This window comes from Lissotriton helveticus, chromosome 11, assembly GCF_964261635.1.
Source record: "Lissotriton helveticus chromosome 11, aLisHel1.1, whole genome shotgun sequence".
In the NCBI taxonomy this organism is placed as follows: domain Eukaryota; kingdom Metazoa; phylum Chordata; class Amphibia; order Caudata; family Salamandridae; genus Lissotriton; species Lissotriton helveticus.
The window spans coordinates 173,219,805-173,242,518 of NC_136072.1; the positions used below are offsets into that span (position 1 = coordinate 173,219,805).

General features: G+C 43.5%; 1 protein-coding gene across 4 annotated transcripts in view; it reads right to left on the reverse strand.

Annotated features, from left to right (window-relative positions):
• Nucleotides 1-22,714, reverse strand: part of SENP5 (SUMO specific peptidase 5) — a 204,141-nt gene that overhangs the window by 7,853 nt on the left and 173,574 nt on the right. For all 4 annotated transcript variants that reach the window (XM_078666517.1, XM_078666515.1, XM_078666514.1 and 1 more), the window contains exons 8-9: nt 20,696-20,779; nt 17,823-17,873 (exon numbers count right to left, since the gene is read on the reverse strand). In XM_078666517.1, coding sequence (XP_078522643.1) covers nt 17,823-17,873; nt 20,696-20,779 — 135 coding nt within the window. The remainder of the gene's footprint in view (nt 1-17,822; nt 17,874-20,695; nt 20,780-22,714) is intronic.

Sequence of the window (22,714 nt, forward strand, 5' to 3'; positions counted from 1 at the left end):
TAATCCGAGCTTAACAGCTCTTCAGCACTGCCATGCGGTACCATAGGACTTCAACTGTGGCTCTGTCCACCCAGAATGTAAGGAACCCGATTCCCAAGATCATTTAAGTATGGAAAATAGTACTACTAAGTAGTCTTTAATGCCTCAATGAATAAGGCCTGAATCATTCCTAATAGGGAAATTGCAAAAACTGCAGTCCTATCTAATTTTGAGAACTGTACATAAACCTACCGTGAATATTCCCATTTTAGAGGTCGAGGCCAATTCACTAAGGCATGTCAGAGTGCATTTAAGCGTACTACTTAATCTACTCCAAAACCACTTTGTGAGTAGACAGTAGTTTGTCGGGGATGCAACCATGATCTTTTGGCCTCAGACAGCTGCAAGTAAAGTCACCCAAAAGCCCTCAGTGATGAAAGCTACGCTATTCCTGGGAAGCATCTGTGAGCTTTCTCCATAGGAAGATGGTTGCTCGTCGGTGGACATACAAAATGCCTCGCTGAACCATGTCTCCTGCCACAAAAGGACAAGGGTGACTGCTGTGGGGCTGCAAGCCAATACTCTTGAGCATCCCCTTAAAGATTAAACTGGTGAGGGAAATGTGTCAGGGGTAAGGAGGCCTAAATAACATAACATGGCCCACCTCTCCTTAAAAAAATGTTTTAATGTGTTTAACATTCCTTGTGCCTCCAGAACTTTGATATGGCACGCATGGAAGTGCGTTGTTAAGCCGGCCCGTTGGGTTGTAGGCGTACCTTGTTCTATTCTTTCTGTCGATCTTTTTCTAATGACAATAAACAAATTTAATACTAAAAAATGCTTCAAAGGAGAGTTCACATTTAGCCAAATTGGCAGGAGCCATCAAAAGGCATATCCATAGAAGATGCCTGCAACATCTCCTGAGAAACTATATTGATTGGATCCATGCATCAAGATGGAGCACAACACTAATGTACACTGCTTGTCCTAGACAATCAATAGTATCCAGGACGCCATGGATTACATATTTGGCTCTTGGCCTCAAGACCTTAAAAATGCACTCTTCTGTTGGCCGTCCAAGAGAAAAACGAAGACCAGGGGCCTCCTCGAAATCCATGTATAAACGGTCAGAACATGAGGGTAAAATCCTCCCCATGCACTCCATTACCATCTGTGAGCGGCAGCTAATTCTGGTCAGAATCTGAGCCAAAAAGCTACTGGAGCCTTTGAGGGCAGTTCCATCCTATCGTCTCAAACAGGTTGTGTGGGAACAGGGTGTGCTGGGGTGGAACCAGCACACTAAACTGTACAAAAAAAAAGTGATGGATGGAAAGTTTGAATTAAGTTCAGCCACTGGTAATTACTCTGGGCTGCATCTCAGTCCATCATAATTTTGCACACCATGCCACCTCAGTTTGAACCCAGCTAGATTATAAGGTATTTGCGAGCATTTTGGCAGGGAATTGGTCAAATTGGCACCTTAGCTTATACACATAGACCAGAGGGGATTTCGCCCCGGGAGGCACATAAATTAGCTTACCCAGCAGTTAATCGGTAGTATAGATCTTGTTACGATCCGGTAGTTCCCCTTTGCCATGGTCACACTAGACACATCCAAGGTTTTTGATAGTCCGAGATTTTTTTGTGGAAGAACTGACGGCTACTGGATTTAGTCCTTTTTTATTGGAACATTAAAAGGGCAATACGAGCATTCTACAGCTAGAATCCTCCTTAATGGATTTCTTACAGCCAGTTTTCCAGTAACTAGTGTACTCAGCAGGGTTTACCCCTCTCGCCATTACTTTTCGATATTTACGTTGAGCCACTTGCTCAGCTTTTGCGGAGGGAGGGGCAGGGTGTTCCCTTTAGTTCAGGTGGTTACAAAAATAAAATTGCACTGTATGCTGCAGATCTCATAATATTCACCACAGACCCATCTATACCAAGGAAGGAGCCTTGGTGGGAGAATTTGGAGCATTATCCGGATATTTAGTAAATGATCTGAAGCACGGGTAATGTTTTGGAACATAACGAGGTGGGGGGTGTACAGGATGACATTAGGGTACCTTGGAATTACTATCTTAAAGTCAGTAGAGTTAATACCCAAGTATAACGTGGAGAGGGTAGCGATGGAAGTTGATGTCCCACTTGCTCGATGGAAGTATCTGCCTTTGACCCTGTACAGGAGAGTACATTTTATTAAAATGATGGCAATCCCTAAATTGATTTACCTTTTCAACTGTATTCCCTAGGCATTTCCGGGAAATGTAATTGATAAGATCCAGGGGAAAAAAGTTTTATTTTGGCATCAAGGGGAGCTCGGATGGGCTGGAATAAATTAAGGCTTCGACTCGAAAAAGGTGGACTGGCTTTTCCAGATCTTAAATTATATTGTATGGCCTTTCAGTTTAAAAATTGCAGGGTGCTCCTTGGTAAAGCAGGGCCCACAATATGGGGAGGTATGTTAGAGGAGATGGTAAAAGATTGGAACATGAAAGGTTTCTTATATAAGATCGGTGCTTGGAAGTTTTTCAAAAAGGTTTGGTTGAAGATCATGAAGGCAGCAATGGCTCTCTGGGTTGGAGTTAGAAGGATTCTGGGTATGGGTTAATTTTGGGACTTCTCCCCAATCTGGGACTCACCAAGCACACCGGAGTGTCTTAAGAATGGGTGGTCTCCCATTGAGGAGAGCTTAAATAGAGGTTTGAGAGGAAATTTTAACAGTACAGGGTATGCAGCCCTGGGAAGTGTTAGCGGCAAAGACTGGCAATTCTCTCTCCAGATTTAGGTACCTACAGCCGTCAGCCTGGGCCGCAGCTAATATAAAAGATTGGAGGGGCAAGGGAATTTGAGTCAAAATTGCAGGACAGGTTCCCCAGGAAAAAGGAGGTGGCTCTTTGCTACTGGACACTTCAAGATACAGAGGACAGGAAACTCAAGGCACCATACACTCTGTATGGGAAGGAGTTATTCAGGGGACCAAGCTACGAACAGTATGGCAATCCTCCTTAAAGCTACTATACTTTGTGGTTACGCCAGCCAATTTGAAACAGAATCATTTGTTATACTATTAACCGGCAATATTAGACGCCACAGAGGTCAGCGAATTTGTAAAAGAGCCGGTCCCAAAGTGTCACCAGTGTGGCTTTCTTAGAGCCGATGACCAACACGCTTTTTAAATGCCCACAATTACAGGTGTAATTGGCAGGAGGTGGAGAACGTGGTTAAGAATACCTGTGGGGTCAATATAACGTTAGGTTTAACATTGGTACTAAGGGGGTGGAAGCGCGCCCGAGTCAGTCTTTAACAAAATCTAGGAGGGCCCTGATATTCTATATGATGCTCCTAACCAGAAGAGAGATCTGCAAGTGCTGGATAGATTCTTCACCGCCTAAGGAGATTGACAGGGTTCAGGCTGTTAGAAGCATTTGTATAATGGACATCAGCTCTAGAACCGGGAAGGCTGATCGCAGCTGGATATGGGTTGACTCCCAGAGATTGAGTGGAATGTCAATGACTTAATGAGGGTCCGATGATTACAAAATTAACAAACTAGGGAGGTAGAGCAATTGAAGTAGGATTCTTACTCCACAGACTTATACGCATAAACAAAAGGAATCCTACTAGCAGGAAAGTGTTGCCCAACCAGGTATGGGAGCACTTAGTGTTTTGTAAAATACCCCTCACACACCAAAAGGCCCCTTGGTGTCATGCTTAATCATTGGGGTCTTCGCACCCCTCTAACGGGATGCGGCGTCCTACGACTACGCGGGACACTGATAACGATGACTATGTGTGGTGTGTGTGTGGTGCAAGTGATAGGGATATTAATGTGAGTGGTGGGTTTTAGTGAAGAGTTAAAAAGTACCTGGCTCGTGGGTGTCTTGGAAAAATTTTATTCACAGCCCCGAGCTGGCACTACTAAAAGAAGTGAAGTGCGAGGTAGAATCTGTCGTGATTATGGACAGTACCTCATGTGTGCGTCGACATGTTTCGGAGCATGTGCTACTTCTTCAGGACGGGAGCACAACTTCCCCACCTTACTCACGTTTCACTAGTTTGTAACTCAAAAGTTTTGTGATGCTTAACAAAAAGTGAAAACAATTTTTAAGTGTTTAAAAAGGCTATAATGTGCCTACAGCGGTTTTTGGCTCGGGATACATGCATTCGCATGACCTGAAAAAAAAAAATATGAAAAAGAAATGGTCACTCTAGTTATGGGTAGTTCAGACAGGTGCAGTCACCTGGAACGAACCATTAGCACAGTTGGCCCTGTAAAAGAAAAAACTCACAAGACATACAACATAGAGAACACGAATGATTGTCTTAAAATTGAATATCAAGGAAGCTTGGGTCATACTTAATAGATACAAGTTGCTTGCTTCATGAGCACTCAAGAACGTCTGGGGGGTGATTGCTACTTTGTGCAAGCTACGTAGAAAAAATAAATAAAATAAATAAAATAAAAACGAGTTTTTAATGATCATTTCTTACTCACTTTGTCATAAGGAAAGCCTTGGTTTAGCCTGCGGTATACTCACAAACTGGGGACGAGTTGTCCACCGTCTTACCCCACATGCTGCTCCGTTCGTATGGTTGTCAGAAGCTACTGTGGGTGGTATTTATACCCGGTGATCTTAATTAGTATGGCCGATAATACCAATCAGGCGGGTGCGGTGTTATGCCCAAATAAGGGCTATCCGCCTATTCAATCACCGGTTACGGGACTAATTAGAAGTCCTTATAAGGCAGATCCGTTCGGACCGGTTTGTGTTGTGTGCCCGTGTATGTGCGTGCGCTGCCGCCTATCTTCTTCTCCTTAGCGCATGCTCTCTAAGCGCTTAATGTAGCGCGCATGTGCGCTGGGGAGATGCTAGATCAGGCGCATGCGTGCTCCTGTCTGTTATCCTCCTAGGTATACGGGGCGGTCTCATAGTATTGGGTCTGTTTCACTGTGATATTTACAATAGTGCAGAATTAAGTATTGGCAAAAGGATGACTATGAGCTCAGCTAAACATAGTCAGTAAATGGGGTGTTCTATGTTTTTAACAGCGAACGTGAACCAATAATTATATTTCAAAATGAGACATACCGCTCTTGGAATATTAGGCACAATTGGTAGGCATGAGCATTGTTCTCCAATGAGCATGGAGTGCTGTGGTGTCAATCAACTATGTTCAGTAACATGGTCGTTTATAGACACGGTCGTTTAGGTCTATATTATTAGTTTTTCATAACCCCTTGTTTATCTGGTGATCATGGTATCGCAGTCCGTGAATGTTTTACACACATGGTTCGTGTTGGCGTCATTGTTAGTGGGATAGCTGTGCCCAGGGGACGTCATCATTGAGTCCATGGGTGTGGGTGCCCAGACGAAAAACCCATCTTTGTTCCTTTTGGAAAAGACCCTTTTTTTAGATGGCAATGATTCAATAATTGTCCACCTCAGGTCATTGACACAATGTTGTGTCTCGAGGTAGTCTGTTGCCATCTTAGTAGTGCTTTTCCTGCAACGGACATTACTTTTATGCTCATTCAGCCTCGTTTTGACAGCTCCGGTGGTCATCCCCACGTATTCCAATCCGCATAGGCAGGTTATTAAGTAGACCACGTTCTTGGTATTGCAATTCGTGAAACGTCGTTGTTCCCAAGTGGTGCCATTCCTGAAAGTAAGGAGCCTGCTCTTTTGTGTCAGGTGGCAGCTGCTGCAGTTACCACAAAGTAAGTGGCCTTTGATCCCAATTGTGTTTGGTCTTATCTCAATATTGGGTTTTGGTCTTGTATGCACCAAGATGTCTTTAAGGTTTCGCCCCCGGCGGTGTGCATGCATAGGTTTCTCCAGGTTAAGTGTACCACAGTTAAGAATGGCCCAATGTTTATGATTTTAGACACCTCATTGGACACAGTGGTGTAAGTCCTAACACAAATCGGTCGTCTGTTTTCACTAGTCTCCTGTTGTTTGTCTTCCAAAAGAGCCTCCCTGTGGTTGTTCTTTGCCCTCTTCATGGCTTTATTGATAATCCTCTCTGGGTATTGCCTCTGTATCAGTTTCTTCTTGAGGTCACAGGCCTGTGACCTGTACTCAGTCAGCTCGGTACAATTGCGTCTTAGTCGTAAAAATTGTCCGTATGGCAAGTTCTCTTAGGTGTCTCGGGTGGAAACTGTCATATCTTAAAAGACAGTTCCTCGCCGTGGGTTTAAAGTGAGTAGTGCTTTTAAGTTTCCCACCTTCTGTGTAGACATTGAGATCCAGAAAGACCATGGAGTGATTTGAGACTGTGCTGGTGAATTTCAAAAAGGTATTCTGATTGTTGAGCCATGTTAAGAAATCAACTGCTGATTGATGGTTCCCATTCCAGATGACGAAAACGTCATCAATATACCTTTTCCAGGTATTGACGTTGCTCCTATATGGGTTGTCTGTGTGCAGTATTTTATTTATCTCTAGATGGTGGACATAGAGTCCAGCCAGACTAGGATTAAAAGTACTGCCCATGTTGGTACCATGGCTTTGTAAATAGATAGTTTGTTTGTATTGGAAAAAGTTTTGTTGTAGTGCCAAAGAGATACATTCGAGGACCAGACCCCTCGGTGTTTGGTAATTCTACGGTGTGGGGAATAGTACTTCCTCGATCATTAGGAGTGTTTCATCGTGTGGCAAGCTCGTGTACAGACTTTCCACGTCCAAACTCATCAGGAGTTGGTTTGTTGGGTCGAAGTCTCTGTCCTCTAGTAGTTGTAGAACTGACTTGGTGTCCTTTAGGTAAGTATTAGTCGACTGAACCAATGGGCGTAAAAACGCATCCGCAAACTTGGAAAGTGGCTCAAGAATAGAACCAATGCCAGACACAATCGGTCTCCCAGGCGGATTGGTCATGTTTTTAAGGATTTTGGGGATGCAATAAAAATAGGGGACGCGTGGTGTTGGTTGTTGTAAGAACTCTGCCTCATTTTTGCTCAACCAGTCATGCGCAAGCCCTTCATCAATCATGCCCCCTATTCTGGTGCGAAGTCTCTCAGTAGGATCATCCTGTAGGACAGTGTAGTTCCGTGTATCTGATAGTAATCTCAAACACTCTGTGTCATATACCTCAGTTGTCTGTACAACAATGGCGCCACCCTTGTCTGCCGGTTTTATGGTTATTTCGTTGTCTGCCAGTTCCCTTATAGCTTGTTGCTCATGTTTACTGGGGTTATGAAAAACCCTGGTTTCTGACAGGTTGATTTTGTTGACTTCCGTCATGATTGCTTTCTCAAAGGTTAAGACTTCAATAGGTAATGAGGAGTCAGGACGGGTGAATGTGGATTTTGGTCGTAATCCCGTGTCTATTGTTCCTCGAGTGGACGGTTTATCCTGGAAAAAGGCTTGTAGTTTCAGCTTCCTCACAAAATCTTTCATTTCCATGTTTAATCTGAAAATGTCTGGTTTGTGCGTAGGAACAAAACCTAGTCCTTTATTTAGCACGTTCTTCTGAATCTCAGTCAGAGGCCAGGGGGTCAAATTGACCACTAGGTCCCCCTCTTGCTTGTCGATGGGTGGTTCGGGAGGGATCCTGTCATGCTCCGGGAGTTGTTCTGTTCCTGTTGATCCTCCCACGCAACGTTGTTGCCTTTTCTGTTTCTCCCTCGCGTTCCGGGGCGTGTGCCTAAAAAAGGTTGCTGGTCGTAGAAACCTTCATTATACTCTGGGTTCCACGGTTGATAATTGGGTCCTGCAATCGGTGGTCCAAATTGAAAAGGGGTAAATTGTGGTGGGCCCAAGTATGGTGGATACTGGAGTTGGGGTTGATGACCTCTCCACCCTCTTTGTCTGGGGAATTGCTGTCTCCTTTGTCTCCAACCACCTCTCCGTGGTCTGTACCCTTTGTTCCCGCTTGAATTGGAACCAGAGGAACCATTATCAGAACTATCACTGTCAATATCGCTGTTGGAGTTTTTGGGAACAGTCAGGTTTTGTATAGGGGTATGCCCCCTCTGGTGTGAATTTGGCTTTATCTTTACTTAATTCGTTAGTTTTGCTTTGTTTCAGTGTAAACTCAAAATCAGTCATTTGCTGATTGAGTTCGTCCAATCTTGCTTTCAGATCAGCTGGTGATATGTATGTATTCAGTTGGACTTCGATTTTGTTGACCTCAATCTGAAGTTCCTGAGTGATCCTGGCTGCCGTTTTTACTATCAAGACTAGCCAGTCTCTTGAGCAGTGCATTGAGATCAGTGACCACTCTTTTTAAAAATGAGATCATTCTGGAAAATCAGTGGTTCATTTTTGACAATCAGCCCTGGTGGTGCCATTTTATTCCTAAGGTATTCTTTCATGAAAAGGCCATGTAGGGCAGCTTTTATTTGGTTGCGTCTCAGATTTATTAGTTCATTCCAATCATTAATGTTGGGGCCAGTTTCTGGATTACTCAAGCCTTCAAAAGGACTTATGTCCCTCAAGATTGTCAATTTCGTCTTCCCCAAACGTGAGGCCGTGTTCATCCTCCATTTCGTAACGACCGCTGGCTTCCTTGATATAAGGTGTGTGTTCCTATGTGTATGAGAATGTGTCAGTTAGACTCCCGCAGCTGAGCGCTGCCTAATATACAAAATTAACAAACGAGGGAGGTAGAGCAATTGAAGTAGGATTCTTACTCCACAGACTTATACGCATAAACAAAAGGAATCCTACTAGCAGGAAAGTGTTGCCCAACCAGGTATGGGAGCACTTAGTGTTTTGTAAAATACCCCTCACACACCAAAAGGCTCCTTGGTGTCATGCTTCATCATTGGGGTCTTCGCACCCCTCTAACGGAATGCGGCGTCCTACGACTAGGCGGGAGCACTGATAACGATGACTATGTGTGGTGTGTGTGGTGCAAGTGATAGGGATATTAATGTGAGTGGTGGGTTTTAGTGAAGAGTTAAAAAGTACCTGGCTCGTGGGTGTCTTGGAAAAATTTATTCACAGCCCCGAGCTGGCACTACTAAAAGAAGTGAAGCCCCCTATGACTTGGGGGGCGGGCTCCTGGTCACGCCGGCCGCCTCTTGGGGTTATGGGCCATGTAGTCCTTGGCCCCGCTGCCCTGCCGCCACACGCCTCAGGCCACAAGCGCCAGTGAAGTGAAGCGTCTCCCGTGGAGCGCGATGCGCGAAATGCTGAAGAAGCCCCCGATGACTTGGGGGAAGGGCTGCTGGTCACGCCGGCCGCCTCTTGGGGTTATGGGCCGTGTAGTCCCTGGCCCCCACTGCCCTGCCACCACACGCCTCAGGCCACAAGCGGCGGTGAAGTGAAGCGTCTCCCGCGGAGCGGGAGGCGCGAAACGCTGAAGAAGCCCCCGATGACTTGGGGGAGGGGCTGCTGGTCACGCCGGCCGCCTCTTGGGGTTATGGGCCGTGTAGTCCCTGGCCCCCGCTGCCCTGCCGCCACACGCCTCAGGCCACAAGCGCCGGTGAAGTGAAGCCAATTCCATACATTCTCTGCTATGATTGACTCCTCTAGCACTCCTCTTAGCCATACTGAATCTACCTCCTAACGTTTAGTCAGTTGGTGGATTTGGTTGGGGGGAGAGCATGTGCGTATCCATAACCCTTTCAAATAAATAGACGTTTTTGTCTCCTATGCAGACATTACTGCCAACCACGGCTTCCAATATTACACAATTTCTCCGGGCTAGATGGGTACAAAGAGGCGGTATTAACACAAATCACTCACAACTGTAGTCCGTATTAGGCCTCAGAATATTTTGCTAAATCGAGATTTTAGTATTTGGAGACAGAACTCTGGAAGTCAGGTGCTTTTCTATATTAAGTACTAGCCTGGTTAACGTAAAAATGGATCAAGTACCTTTATGTTCAGACTAATAGGGATAACTTACTTGTATCATATATGTCAATGTATTTAAAGTCTATTTCTTACACATGAAATGTTCTTCCTTCCACCTCCTCAAAGAGCCCTCACCACCACCACCACTTATCTAATCTGGGAAAGCAGAAGTATATGATCAGACACATTTAGTGTATTACAGAATCGGGAGTTTGCCAGGGGAATATCACAAAAGTTCTAGGTTATATTTCCCCAATGCATACATCTTCAATGGTTGCAGAGCAACAGACTAGAGAACTTTCAGATAGTGCACATAGCATAAGGCATTCTGGAATGCCTGCTAATATTCCAAATAAAATTAGCTATGTACCACTGTATGCATCAAGATCCACTACAAGGAAGATCTTTACTATCTTGAAGTTTTGCAAGATGAGATCTGGGGAACAATGCTTTCTCTTTTGCTGAATATCAAAGCAACAGAGAATTACATGATCTTTATGTAGTTTCGGAAAGCATGTGGTTCCACAAGTGCTAATGTAGCCATATAGCTGAACCTCAGGCAGCAACAAGAGGCGACTGATGCTTTAAAAAATTATCACAAACTTTAGAGATCTGTTTAAAACGTGCAAGGTACAAAAATGCATTTCAATTCAAGAAAAAATAATATACCATGAATAAAAGAGAAAAACAAACTGATAAAAGGAAGGTGTGACATTACAGGAAAACATGTATATTATACAATTAGCAGAAGTGTGATTACTAAAGATGAAAATAATTTAAAGAACCTGGGTGTCAAATAACAATTCACTACATTAGCTCTATACTTGCCATTATAACACAATACTCACTTGAAGAAAACAAGTTACTTCCCTGTAACTTTGTTTCTCCAGTATTGGTAACTTTCATATATTCTCATAGCTTGTATCATTCCCCGTCGTCTGAATGGGAGTCCCCGGTAAATACAAAAATACCATGGCAATAGGTACAAAAAAAGAAAAAGGCCTAGGCCTCATCTCATTTTGTAGCTAATCCACCTCTTTTTGTAAAAGAGACCAAAAACACTGAACAGCCAATCAGAACAGCCTCACCCCATAGAACATTCCTGAGAGAGCCTCAGATTTTCCTAGTCCTTGTGTAACAGTATAAAAGAAGATGCTAGAGACTGAGCTTTCTCCGGGGAGAAGGGTGGGCGCATGGGAATCTATGAAAGTTACCAATACTGGAGAACCTAAGTTACAGGTAACTGGTTTTCTTACTCCAGTATTGGAACTTTCATAGATTCCCATAGCTTGTATCAGAATAGATAGCAGTTAGAAAATGCACATTTTGTGTAATAATACATTATATAACTTTGCAAGATGTATATCGTCATAAGAGATACCAGTTACTACAACAGTGGTCAGTAAACATCATTAGATACAAAATGTGCAAAACCAATAACAGGAAAGAGGGTTAGAAGAGAATGCTCACCGCTTATTGGAAGAGATTCCTCAGGACTGCCTGTCCCACTGCAGCATCACTACGTGCGGAAGCGTCCAAGCAGTAATGCTTCGTGAAAGTATGGGCACTGCTCCATGTTGCTGCCCTGCAAATGTTTTTGATAGGCACTCCGGCAAAGAGACACGCAGACGAAGAAATTGATTTCGTTGAGTGCACCCGGGCCCGGCCTTCTAGGGGCTTACCGGCCGCTTGGTGACAGTAATGGATCGCGCTGGCAATCCATTGTGCAACCCCTTGCTTCGAAAGAGGGAAACCCTTGCGAGGTGCACTGAAAGCAACAAAGAGCTGTGTAGATCTTCTGAAATCTTTGGTGCGCTGGAGATGGAATTTTAAACCCTGTTGAACATCCAAAGAATGAAGAGCCCTTTCCGCTGGAGTAGTGGGTCAAGGAAAAAAGGATTTGAGAATGACCGGTTCATTCAAATGAAAGTCAGAAGGGACTTTCAGGATAAATTTGGGATTCGTCCTCAGAATCAGTGTCCTTTTTAACCTGCAAGAATGGATCTTTGATAGCAAGAGCGTGTAGTTCACCTACCCTCCTGGCTGATGTTAAAACGAGGAGGAGGGTCACTCTCCATGAGAGGAAGTTAAGGTCCGCCCTATGAATTGTCTCAAAAGGCTACCTCATGAGTTGAGTAAGGACTAAGATGAGCTGCCACAGAGGTGGTGGATGTCTAACTGGTGGGAAAACTCTAAAAAGTCCTTTTAAAAATTGTTTCACGATTCTTGCCGACCAGAGGGAAGGACGAAACGAAGTTCGTCTGAATCTAGAGATAGCTGCCAGGTGCACTTTGATAGAGGAATGAGAGAGACCGGACTTAGCTAAAGTCCAAATGTATGGCGAAATTTGATGAGGAGCAGAAGAGAAAGGATTAATGTTCTCTTGCCGGCACCACAGGCAGAAACGCTTCCATTTCAAGCGATAGGTCTTATTCGTATTTGGTGCATGGGCCTGAGCTAGCACCTCTACATTCTTGTGAGATATTTAAATTTTGAAATTGTCGGTGCTCAGAGTGTGATTGTAGAGTTCCCACTCGTGGCTCACCCATTTGAGGCAACTTAGTGTATCCGCCGTGTTGAGGACACCGGGAAGATGCTCCGCCGAAAGAGATATGATGTTGGATACTCCACTCCCAAATCTCCTGAGCTTCCTTGGATAGCAGACGAGACCTTGTTCCTCCCTGCTTGTTCACATAATGCATGGCCGTCGTGTTGTCCGTACGGACCAGGATGGTGGATCTTCGGATTTGCGGAAGGAAAGCCGTTAAAGCCAGATGAATCGCTCTGAGCTCCAACAGGTTGATGTGGAGAAGGCGTTGCTCGGGCTGCCAGCGGCCTCTCACCTGAAGGTCTTGTAGTACTGCTCCCCAGCCTTCTAGAGAGGCGTCTGTTGTAAGTATTAGAGGAGCTGAGGTGACTGAAGGTGAGCCCCTGAGAGATATTGTCTCGATCGTCCACCAGTTGTCCGCCTCTTTCAAAGGCTGATTTATCATTATTTTGTCGTCGAAAGAGCCTTCTGCTTGGTGCCACTGCAAATCCAGTTGTTCTTGGAGGGGGCATTCGTAACCTGCAATGCAAAATTAAGGGAATGCAGGATGAGATCAATCCTAGAAGGGACCTTTATAGATGAACTGAAAGTGACCGTCTTTTTTGCAACCGACGTGTAGAGGCCATAAGTTTTGTCTGCCTTTCTTCTGATGGAAACGCTTTGCAACAAGTTGTGTCCAGAATAGCACCTATGAACTTGGACGACTTGGACGGGTACAGGATTTATTTTTACTTGTTGAGCTGAAGCCCCAGGTGATGGAAGAGTTGAGTGCATGTTTCGACTGCCTCTGTTGCTGCTGGAGAAGACGGAGCCTTTACCAACCAGTCGTCCAGATAAGGGAAAACCTATAGTCGGTCTTCTAAGAAACGCTGCGACTGGGGCTAAGACCTTCGTGAATATCCACAGTGCGGATCGGAGTCCGAAAGGCAGGACCTTGAATTGGAAGTGGCTCTTGGCTACTGTAAAGTGTAAAAACTTTCTGTGGGCCGGGTGGATGGGAACATGGAAGTATACGTCCTGGTGATCCAGGGTGGCCATGTAATCTCCTGAATTGAGGAGCCGCAAAATGTCTTGTAGGGATACCATCGAAGAGAAAGCTTTATGAGATAGGTGTTTAGCTCCCTCAGGTCTACAATTGGGTGCCATTTTTCTACGATCTTTTGAACGAGAAAGAACCAGGAATAGAATCCGTTGCCCTGCTGGGATAGAGGCACCAGCTTTGCATTTCTTTTCTAGACGAGGAAGCACAGGCATGACCGTTGCCGGCGACTTCATGACCTTTATCCCCTCATCCTAGACATGGCCCACTATTGGGATAGAGCGAACAGACTTCATGTAAGGTTCTTTGAAGTCATATAAAAAAACATTCCGATTGGGCCGATGGAATAGACAGATCGAAACGTTTAGAAGCTCTCTCCATTAAATTGTGAAACATGAATAGGCAAAATAATTAGGAGACGTAATGCAGCACATTTTGAAGCAGTGTTACTTCTCTATTTTGGCATTGTTATCATTAACACTGTACGGACAAAGACTTCACACCCTATTCAGCAACTGAAAGGTGACCTGCATATCCACAAGGAAAGGCTTAACACTACCCGGTAACGTGATAGCGTTTTAGTAACATTTAAACCATTTGCACTAATAATCAAAATTTGATGTTGCAGATGATGATGGATAATGTGCCAAATGGGACACATCCATAATTATGCGGATGGTGCCCAGATCTGGTAACTCACGACGGGGAAGGGGGGCAGTGCTCTAGCAGCAGCACTGGGCAACGTAACAGCGCCGGGAGGTCTGGCGCCAGGGTGTATCCTGTAGGAACAGGTGGTGGTGCCACGAACACTGCTATGTTTACCAAGTGTTGTGTGTCTTTGCTCTTTTGTGTGCACATTGTGGGGGTTGGTGTCTCTGTGCTGCTATTCTGGGTGTACCTAGTGTGGGTTTGTGTATCTCTGCTGTTACTTGTCCTGTGTGTAACTAGTGTGTGTGTTTGTGTGTGCTGCTTGTTTTTAGCTCCAAACTTGCCAATAGACTGCTGGTCTGGTTCAAATTCCAGAAGCCTCTTCCTCATTCAGGAGGCGGTGAGAAAGACCGGGCTGCTTTCCCTTCTCTCTGGTGCCTTAATCCATTTTGCCTGTGCCATCATTACCCTCGGTTGCCATTAGCACCCACCCCTTGGGTCTTGTTCAAACAAGCTTTGCAATTCTCACAAACATCCAATACAAGACACAGAAGTCCGTTTCGGACGTCAACTTCTTGCGCATTTCATAGTATTTAAAGCTTTTAAACCCCGAGACACTTTTATACAGGCATTCATCAATCCAGTAATGTATTCATTCACCAGAGCATCCAGCTATCCTATGCAATCTACCATCCACACTTTAGCGCATTTATCTTTTCTCACATCCATCCATGTTTCGGTTTACAAAATCCTAAAATTTATTTTTAAGTGGTAAGTCATCAAACTATGCACAATTTTATTAACGTTTAGTACTGTTTTGATTTGCGTGAATGCTTATGCTTTTTAAAAAACACAGTTGTAACAGTTTTGAAAGTATGTGGCTTAACTGTTTGAGCTTCCAACTTTGGAGCTGGTCAACTATGTTTGAGTTTGTGAGTGGGCGTAATATCCTGCGTTTCTTTGCAAATTAATTCCTTATTCGTCCATGCCTACCCCCCAAGAAATGCATTCTCCTGAAACCAGCTGCTGTTACACTTTTAGCATTACTTATTCCCCCGTGCACTCTTTCGCTTTCTCTTTTTTTGTATTCACCCCCTCATTAACTGTCTTTTGCTCGCACTCTCTCGCTATTTCTCTTTTTGAAATATTCTTCATCTATCTATCCATTCATTTTTGTTACACCCATCCATCTATCCATTATTTAGATCATGCATTTAGCCAACCATATTTTTAGACCCCGGCACACTCTTTTATACAGGCATCCATCAATCCAGTAATGTATTCATTGACCAGAGCATCCAGCTATCCCATTCAATCTACCAACCACACTTTTGCGCCTTTACAAATTAACATTACAAAATCCATTCCTTAAAAACACTCTAAAACATTCACATAGCCAATAGGTCTCGCCTTTAGGACCTTACAAATGTTTTGAAATACAACAGTTCATAACATTGCACCAACAATATTATACTGCATAACTAAATATTTATAAGGTCCCAAAAGCAAAACCTATTGCCATATACAATAAGACCTGATGAATGTTTAGTTATCCAGCACAATATCCTTAGTGCAACAACATCAATTGTTGCATAGCTAAAAACGTATAAGGTCCCAAAGGCGAGACCTATTGGCTATGCCAATGCGTGTCCTTTTTTGTACCTATTGCTATGGTATTTTTGTATTTACCGGGGACTCTCATCCGACGACTTGGAATGATACAAGCAATGGGAATCTATGAAAGTTCCAATACTGGAGTAACCAGCAGTACTTCCACTGCCTTCAATGAGAAATAGCACCTTGCCTACAAGAATTCAATACATAATATAGAAACTAACTCCCACCAGGTCTGGCATGGTATTTGATGTAGTGCAGCTTTCAGTGATTTTGTGTGGGTTGAGGAATTTGAAGTGAGCGGATACGCGAGTTGGGGGCTTGATTGAAGTGTCGATAAAGGAGTAGGGAAATATACTGAGGAAATGCAACTAGGAGTCTTCAGCAGGTACGTCTATGGGGGAGGTATTATGTCTAAACTAAAACTATGCACTGCATCACGATCCTCCACTCAATAGCTTAATGTTTGTGGAGAAAAAGACAACGGTTTGCAAAACAGTTTTCAGACAATTCATGTAGCACAAAGGAACCTAAGCACAATGAATACCTTTGAATAAATACAAGCTTAAGAAAGACTACCGCATTGCTATCTTGTTGTATTTATCTTTAGAAATAAACTGTTCCTAATCGATACTAGAGATCACAGATGTGTGATCCAGCTCTCCAATTTTAAATTACAATTTGAATTAAAAAATATATGTCTTTTGCCCATTAACAAAGCTCTAGGAAGGCAGTGTTTAAAAATTCAGATGAATCATTTCAACTATTATGGAGACCTGCTATAATTATGGAGCCTTTCCAAGCCCTTGTCCCAAAATGTAAATGCAACACCACGTGAGATGGCTTGTTAGGATCTTCCACATAATATGTTTAAGAGTATTAAAGGGTGCTCCAATATGCACAAAAGAAAGTGAGTGTCTGTTAAATCTTTGCACTCGGCTCTGATTACACAGTGAACAGCAGTACAACATAACATAAAACACTGTGGGTGTGGTTGCTGCCTGGAAGAATGCCCATTTGTGGTAGTTCCCCGTGCACTCAAATTGCCAAATTGTGTTCATCAGCAAGAATATTTAACCAGATTTCTGGGTTGGAAATTTGGTGATGTTTTGGTTTCACAATCTCTAAATCATGGGCTTACAACGGTGAGCTGATGTTACAGATGAAAGGGCAGGTGGCTACTGTGCTTTATTAATTATACATTTCAAAAGCATAATTCAATTGTTCACACTGCCATGCCCTGCTTCTATACTTCTGATTTTCAAAGAGCACATATAGTAAAGCAACGTGCTCCTACCAAGCACTAAGGGCTGTAAAAATGCCATGCCTGTCAAATATTAAGGGAATTTTTAGTACATGGTAGTAAACTGTTGTAGTTCCTCTAATCAAGGATTATCAAATCCTTGCAGTTGTAGTTTCTCAAAGGTATCTCACACTTAGGGCATGCAAGAAATTGCAAGAGCTTTGCAACTGTAGGTTCATAAAATCTTCAAATTTTACATTTTTGGGAGTTAAAATGTTGGTTTTTGTAGTGTGTATAGATATCTTTATTTTTTGGGCAACATTACTTTACATGTATTTATTACCCTACATACCTCAGACGCCGCTTAATTATTCCATCATAGGTGGATATAATATCATGATTGCTCATATAGTAATGCAAGACAGTAACTGCACAGGCCTAGCCTTCAGTGATACCTGCAGAGGCACTGATTGTACTCCAGGCACATCATCTTCAAAGTAACATTCAATGCATTGTCCACATTTCTATCTCTTAACAGAGGAAATTGTGTGACCTAAATGAACACAGAAAGCTGAAAACAGGAAGCCATTACAAGTCAGAAAAGTTACTAGCTGGAAGCCACGGAAAAGAGCTTCAGACATGGGGCAGGTTTGAAGGAGGAGGTAAGGAGATGCGAGGTGTGACCTCTGAGGACGTTCATGTACTGCTCCCACCCAACAAATCCCTGTCAAGTCCCCCACGCACAGAGAACCATAATCAGAAAATCATCTACTATGAACCCTAACGATTCTATGAAGATTACGCGAAAAAAGTGTCACTGTTATAAAACATTGCTACACAATGGCACGAAGGGCTTACGGGTATACTGAAAGTTCAATCTTACCCTACTCAGGTAATCTAAACTAAGGAGACAGGACAATATAAAAAAAATTGTCTACAGCTTACCTGAAGCACAAACACGCCACAGTCACTGTCATTTTTCTGTTGTGGAATGCACTTGGGGAGGAGAACAGAGTTTGGATTAACAAGTGAAAATAACTTCTTTCGACCTACAACATATTTCCGTTCAGCGTAATTTAAACATGAACATATTGTAATCGACTATGATATTTAAGATTTTTTTTAAACGAGGGGGAAGAACCCCCCACTGTTGGTTGAAATTGTTTTGACAAATACGAAAATTTCAAAATACTATCAAGGCAACTTTCCCTTTATGAGCAATCTGTATGAAGGTGAACAAAGTAATAACCAACTACCACACATTTTTCCAATCAACCTCTAGACTATACAGCCCCTAATCCGACCAAGTCACAGCTAAATGTTTAGAAGCTACTACTAAATAATGTAGCCAAGTGTGCTGTTGTGTAGTCCCTACAAATCTATATACGATCTGCGCATTTAGACAACAAACTAAGGAATTGGTGTCCAGACTGCTTCCAGACACCCCAAAGGATTATTAGTCTGTAGACAAACTAGCTCACAGCGCCACTATAAGCCCGTCTTACCGAGGCGCGAATAGTTTCTGGCAACTATCTAACTGGACAACCCTGACCCCTCCGGAATCGGGGAAGTACAGTACTTTTCACTCAGTCACTTGTGCTCACTTATCTTCAGAGAGATATACAGAATAAACGGTGGGGACGTTTTCAATAAGCATTTATTTAACCAGCGCCATATAGTATAAAATAAGTGTGCTGCAACAGCCATTAGACAGAAACATATGTATACGGTTATAAGACCAACGGAGTAAAGAAAAGGTAGAATTCTACCATAGTGCTAAAACAATGAATATATGCAGGCATATGGATACATGACGGTAATAATGCGTACTCCTAGAATGCTAACCTAACTAGATGTACCAAAGTATACCTAGCATGTTTGTAGGTGTATAGCCAAGAATCCCCCCTAGGAAAGAGCCAACCCCATTACCTGTGAGAGAACAAAGGACCCCTTCTTGGTCTCGAGTTGGACATCCCGCAAGGGATGTCAGACAACTTCGTGCTGGAGTGTCTGCGTGCAGGTAACTCAGTGTCTAGCGACAGCATGGAAGTCTTTTTTTCCTCCGTTTTACCCAGGGAAGATGTGGTACTTCTATACCCGAAAGGTACCCTCGGGGGTTCTACCTAGATGTGTCAAGGTACAGGTGGGCATGTCGGCGAAGGATGACAATAGGGGTGACCCGTATACAGAGTTATTAAGCAGCAGATGGTAATCCTGCTGTGATACGGAGAATCCTCATGCATAATAAATTAGGCTAGTTTTTGGAGAAAACCTCACGACATTTATGCGTCACCTAACTAGTTAAAAGGTCAGCGCCAGAACTGGTATGTAGAACAATGGTAGGACCAAATGTAGGTAAAAGGTTGTGTAACTACCTAGGCCTATATTGGGGTACATTGGGGTTCATAACAGTGCAACTGGTGGAATGACTAATGATATAGCATGCAAAGCATTTACAGGTTTCACATTGAGCGGAAAAGTGATAGGTGGAATGTCTGAATTAATTTCAGTCACTGGTAATTACTCTGGCTGCATTCCAGTTCATAGTTTCTTTGCCCAACAAGCTGCCTCAGACAGGAATCAGCCATTTGCAAATCATTCTTGATCCTGCTATGTTAGGAGCAGTCCAGCCTGCGCAACCAGGCCATGCCCAACTGAAAGGGAACAGAAGCAGCCCCAGGACACGTTTTAGCCTAATTAGCCCTTCGTTTTAGCTTGAGTCCTGGGGCACAGTGAGCATTGGACCCAAGTATGGGGATATTTATTGCACTCAGTACATCGCGCTGAGGGAATAAGTGATGGGTGGAATGCACAGTCTCAGAAACTAGTATTCAGGCCGCATCTCAGTACTTTTTTTTACTTTGCCCACTGTGCAAACTCAGACAGGGACCAGCCATATTGATAACCAGCTAGAAAAAATGCCAATGGTTTAGACTACTTGCAAGCATTCTACCCTACATATTTTGATTGTGTTCCTACTGTCATGCTCCAAGTGGCCAAGTATGCCCAGACACCAGTGCCTTGCTCACTGCGACACAGGATCTAAGCTATACCTCACTGAAGAGGCCTAACAAGGCTGAAACCATCTGTGAAGATTTACCCAAGGCAATCCTCTCTTGAGTGGCACAGTGGATAAAAAAAAACCATGGGCTGGAATGCTACCCATAGCTACTGCCAGTGGTTTAGACTATCCGCAAGCATTCCTTTTACACATATGTGTATTCGAACAAATTGCAAGTTGGAAGTCTTGATACAGCAACCATTTTCAACTAACACTACAAACAGCCCTCAAATCCTAAAGTCTCGTCAACCTGTACTACAGTTTGGTATGAATACATAACAGTGTATATCTGATACGCTGGCCTTGCCTACTATTCAAAATAGCCTGGGTAACCATTTAGGAATAGGGTTTTTGAGGAAGGGGTTACATGTGGACGACAAAAAAGGGTCAAAGACCAATTTAGATTGGGCTGGTTGCTCTCTAAATACCCACACCAGATAAGATGGACTGAAATGCAGACTGATTACCAGAGACAATGATGAATTAAAGCATTTCACCTATTGCTTCTTTAAGATGATACACACAGGCATGTTTAACTGTTTCTTATTTCCTTTATCGCATGTCTGGCAGTACCTCTGCACAACTGGCTCATTACAATGGACCTACCTGCATCATTCATAGTAGGCAGTAAGCAAAGATCACTTTTGTGGTACGGAACAAGAATGTTTTTTAGAGTTACAATAGTTGTGTGGGGAGTTTGGGACAACTTCGGCACGCACCGGTAGAAAAACCCAAAAAAAGTCAATTTAATTTTTACCTGTGTAACAGCAGTCTGCCAACCCTGTAAAAACTCTGGATTGTTCTTTTCTCTAGCTTCGGTTGTCAGGTATTTTCTAATGTTCTAATATGGAGAAACATAAATTAGGATACACAACATTCATACATACTTCAGAACAGACATGTAACACATGGTCTCAAAAGAAATCCTGATATATAAACTTTAGCCATCCGACACGGTTTTCAGACTCAATTAGGTCTAGTACATAAAAACGAATTATTGGCTCCAATCAAAGCTTGCCTTTCTTTATGCTTGCGCTTACTTTAATACAAATTGTTTTATTTCTGCATTTCTCTAGAGAATAACATCAATACAATGACTAAAGAGCATTTGAACTAAAAATCACTACTGTATTTTCCACAAAGCGGCACAAATGGTGAGTGATGACAGAAGACAGATTTAATACAGCCGTTCAAGCTTAAGTCGGCACTAGAATGCCCTTAACAGGGTGCCCTTGGAATGTTCCAAACCAACCGATGAGGGGGTTTGGGGAGAGGCGGCAGGTGAGGGTGGGAGGTTGGAGCGAACCACTGGAGAAATTAACCGAATGTGAAAGCGATCAAAGCGTAATTAACATACAGCAACAGCGGCCATGAACAATGAGGTATTGACTGTTTCTGGATAGTAACAGCATAACCAAGCCCATATCAAAATATTGATTACAATGGATATATCTACAACCTATGAAAAAGGAGCATGCGATTTATCAGTCCAAAAAAAAAAAAAAAAAAAAAAAAAGAAAGTGTGTGTGTCCTCATGTAACGTAACTGGTGCTATGTAAAGCGCTCTGATATCTGATTCGGTTCGGTTCTAGTTCGCGCTATATAAAAACTCTGCAATAATCATTCTGAGCAGTATGCTCATTAACCGTCCATCAAGTCAATCCATCCAGTGGTCAAATCAATCCAGCCAAATTAACCCAGCCAACGCGTTTCGTCCTATGCGGAAATCAGGGCTCAAAATCATACGAGAATCACACATTTTGTTTAGTAGTGCGCCCATCCTGGTAAGTTGTCGATGGGTACAGTAAACTGTGGTGCAAAACACACGTGCCCAGACCATTGAAACCAACAACAGTGTTGTGGTTGCCCAGGACGTCCAGGTCGATGCCCCGCATCCCCCCCCATTCTAGAGGAGAGTTCTTTCCCCTTCACAGTTGGCTTTGCTCTGGGGACACTGTTGTGGCATTAGTGATCTAACGTCCCCAACAGGTTGCACCAGTGTGTTCCTCACTACCAGTACATATACCCAGAAGAATATACGAGTAAGTGGTAAGTAACTTGCATGATTTTTTCCTCACTCTTCAGCCATTTTCACTAAGTGAGTTAGCCAACACTGGCGGCTACCATGTAATTATTGCCTGCTGGTTTTAATGGTCCGGGCACGTGTGTTTATTGTACCATAGTTTACTGTACCCATTGACAACTTGGTAACTCTGTCATTTGTTCTCCCCCCCACCCCCTTTCCAGGTTCAATAGAAGGACAAATTCCTCTTGTCCCCCCCCCCCTCCTAGATTACCTTTGAATACACAATACAGGGAGGGTACACTTCATGATACCCCTTTTGACCGTCGCCTTACATTCAAAATAGAGGTTTCTTTCCCCGGTCCTGATGAAACGCCACTCATCCTTTAGGAGATTGTAGGCGTGAAACATGTCAGCCTTTTAACCACCTTCACACAGAGCTGAAGCAGGTTTTATTCTCCTAGCCAGCCACGACTTTTCAGTCTTTTTTTAGGCATAGCAACAGTGTCCAGCTATCAAAGGTTCTGATGGACACTCGTAGCTAATTTTAAACGCACACTGTACCCACTCTACTTACCACACGTCTGCTCCACCACCCCTTTACCCATAGGGCCTCCGGCTGACAATCCAGAAGACCTCCGACAAAGAGCCCCCAGAGGGGCCTGTTGAGCATAGCAGAGCTGGTCCGACGAGGAGCTGCCCTATGATGAAGCATGACACCTCTCAGGGTGTATGAGGGCTCTTGCTCTTCAT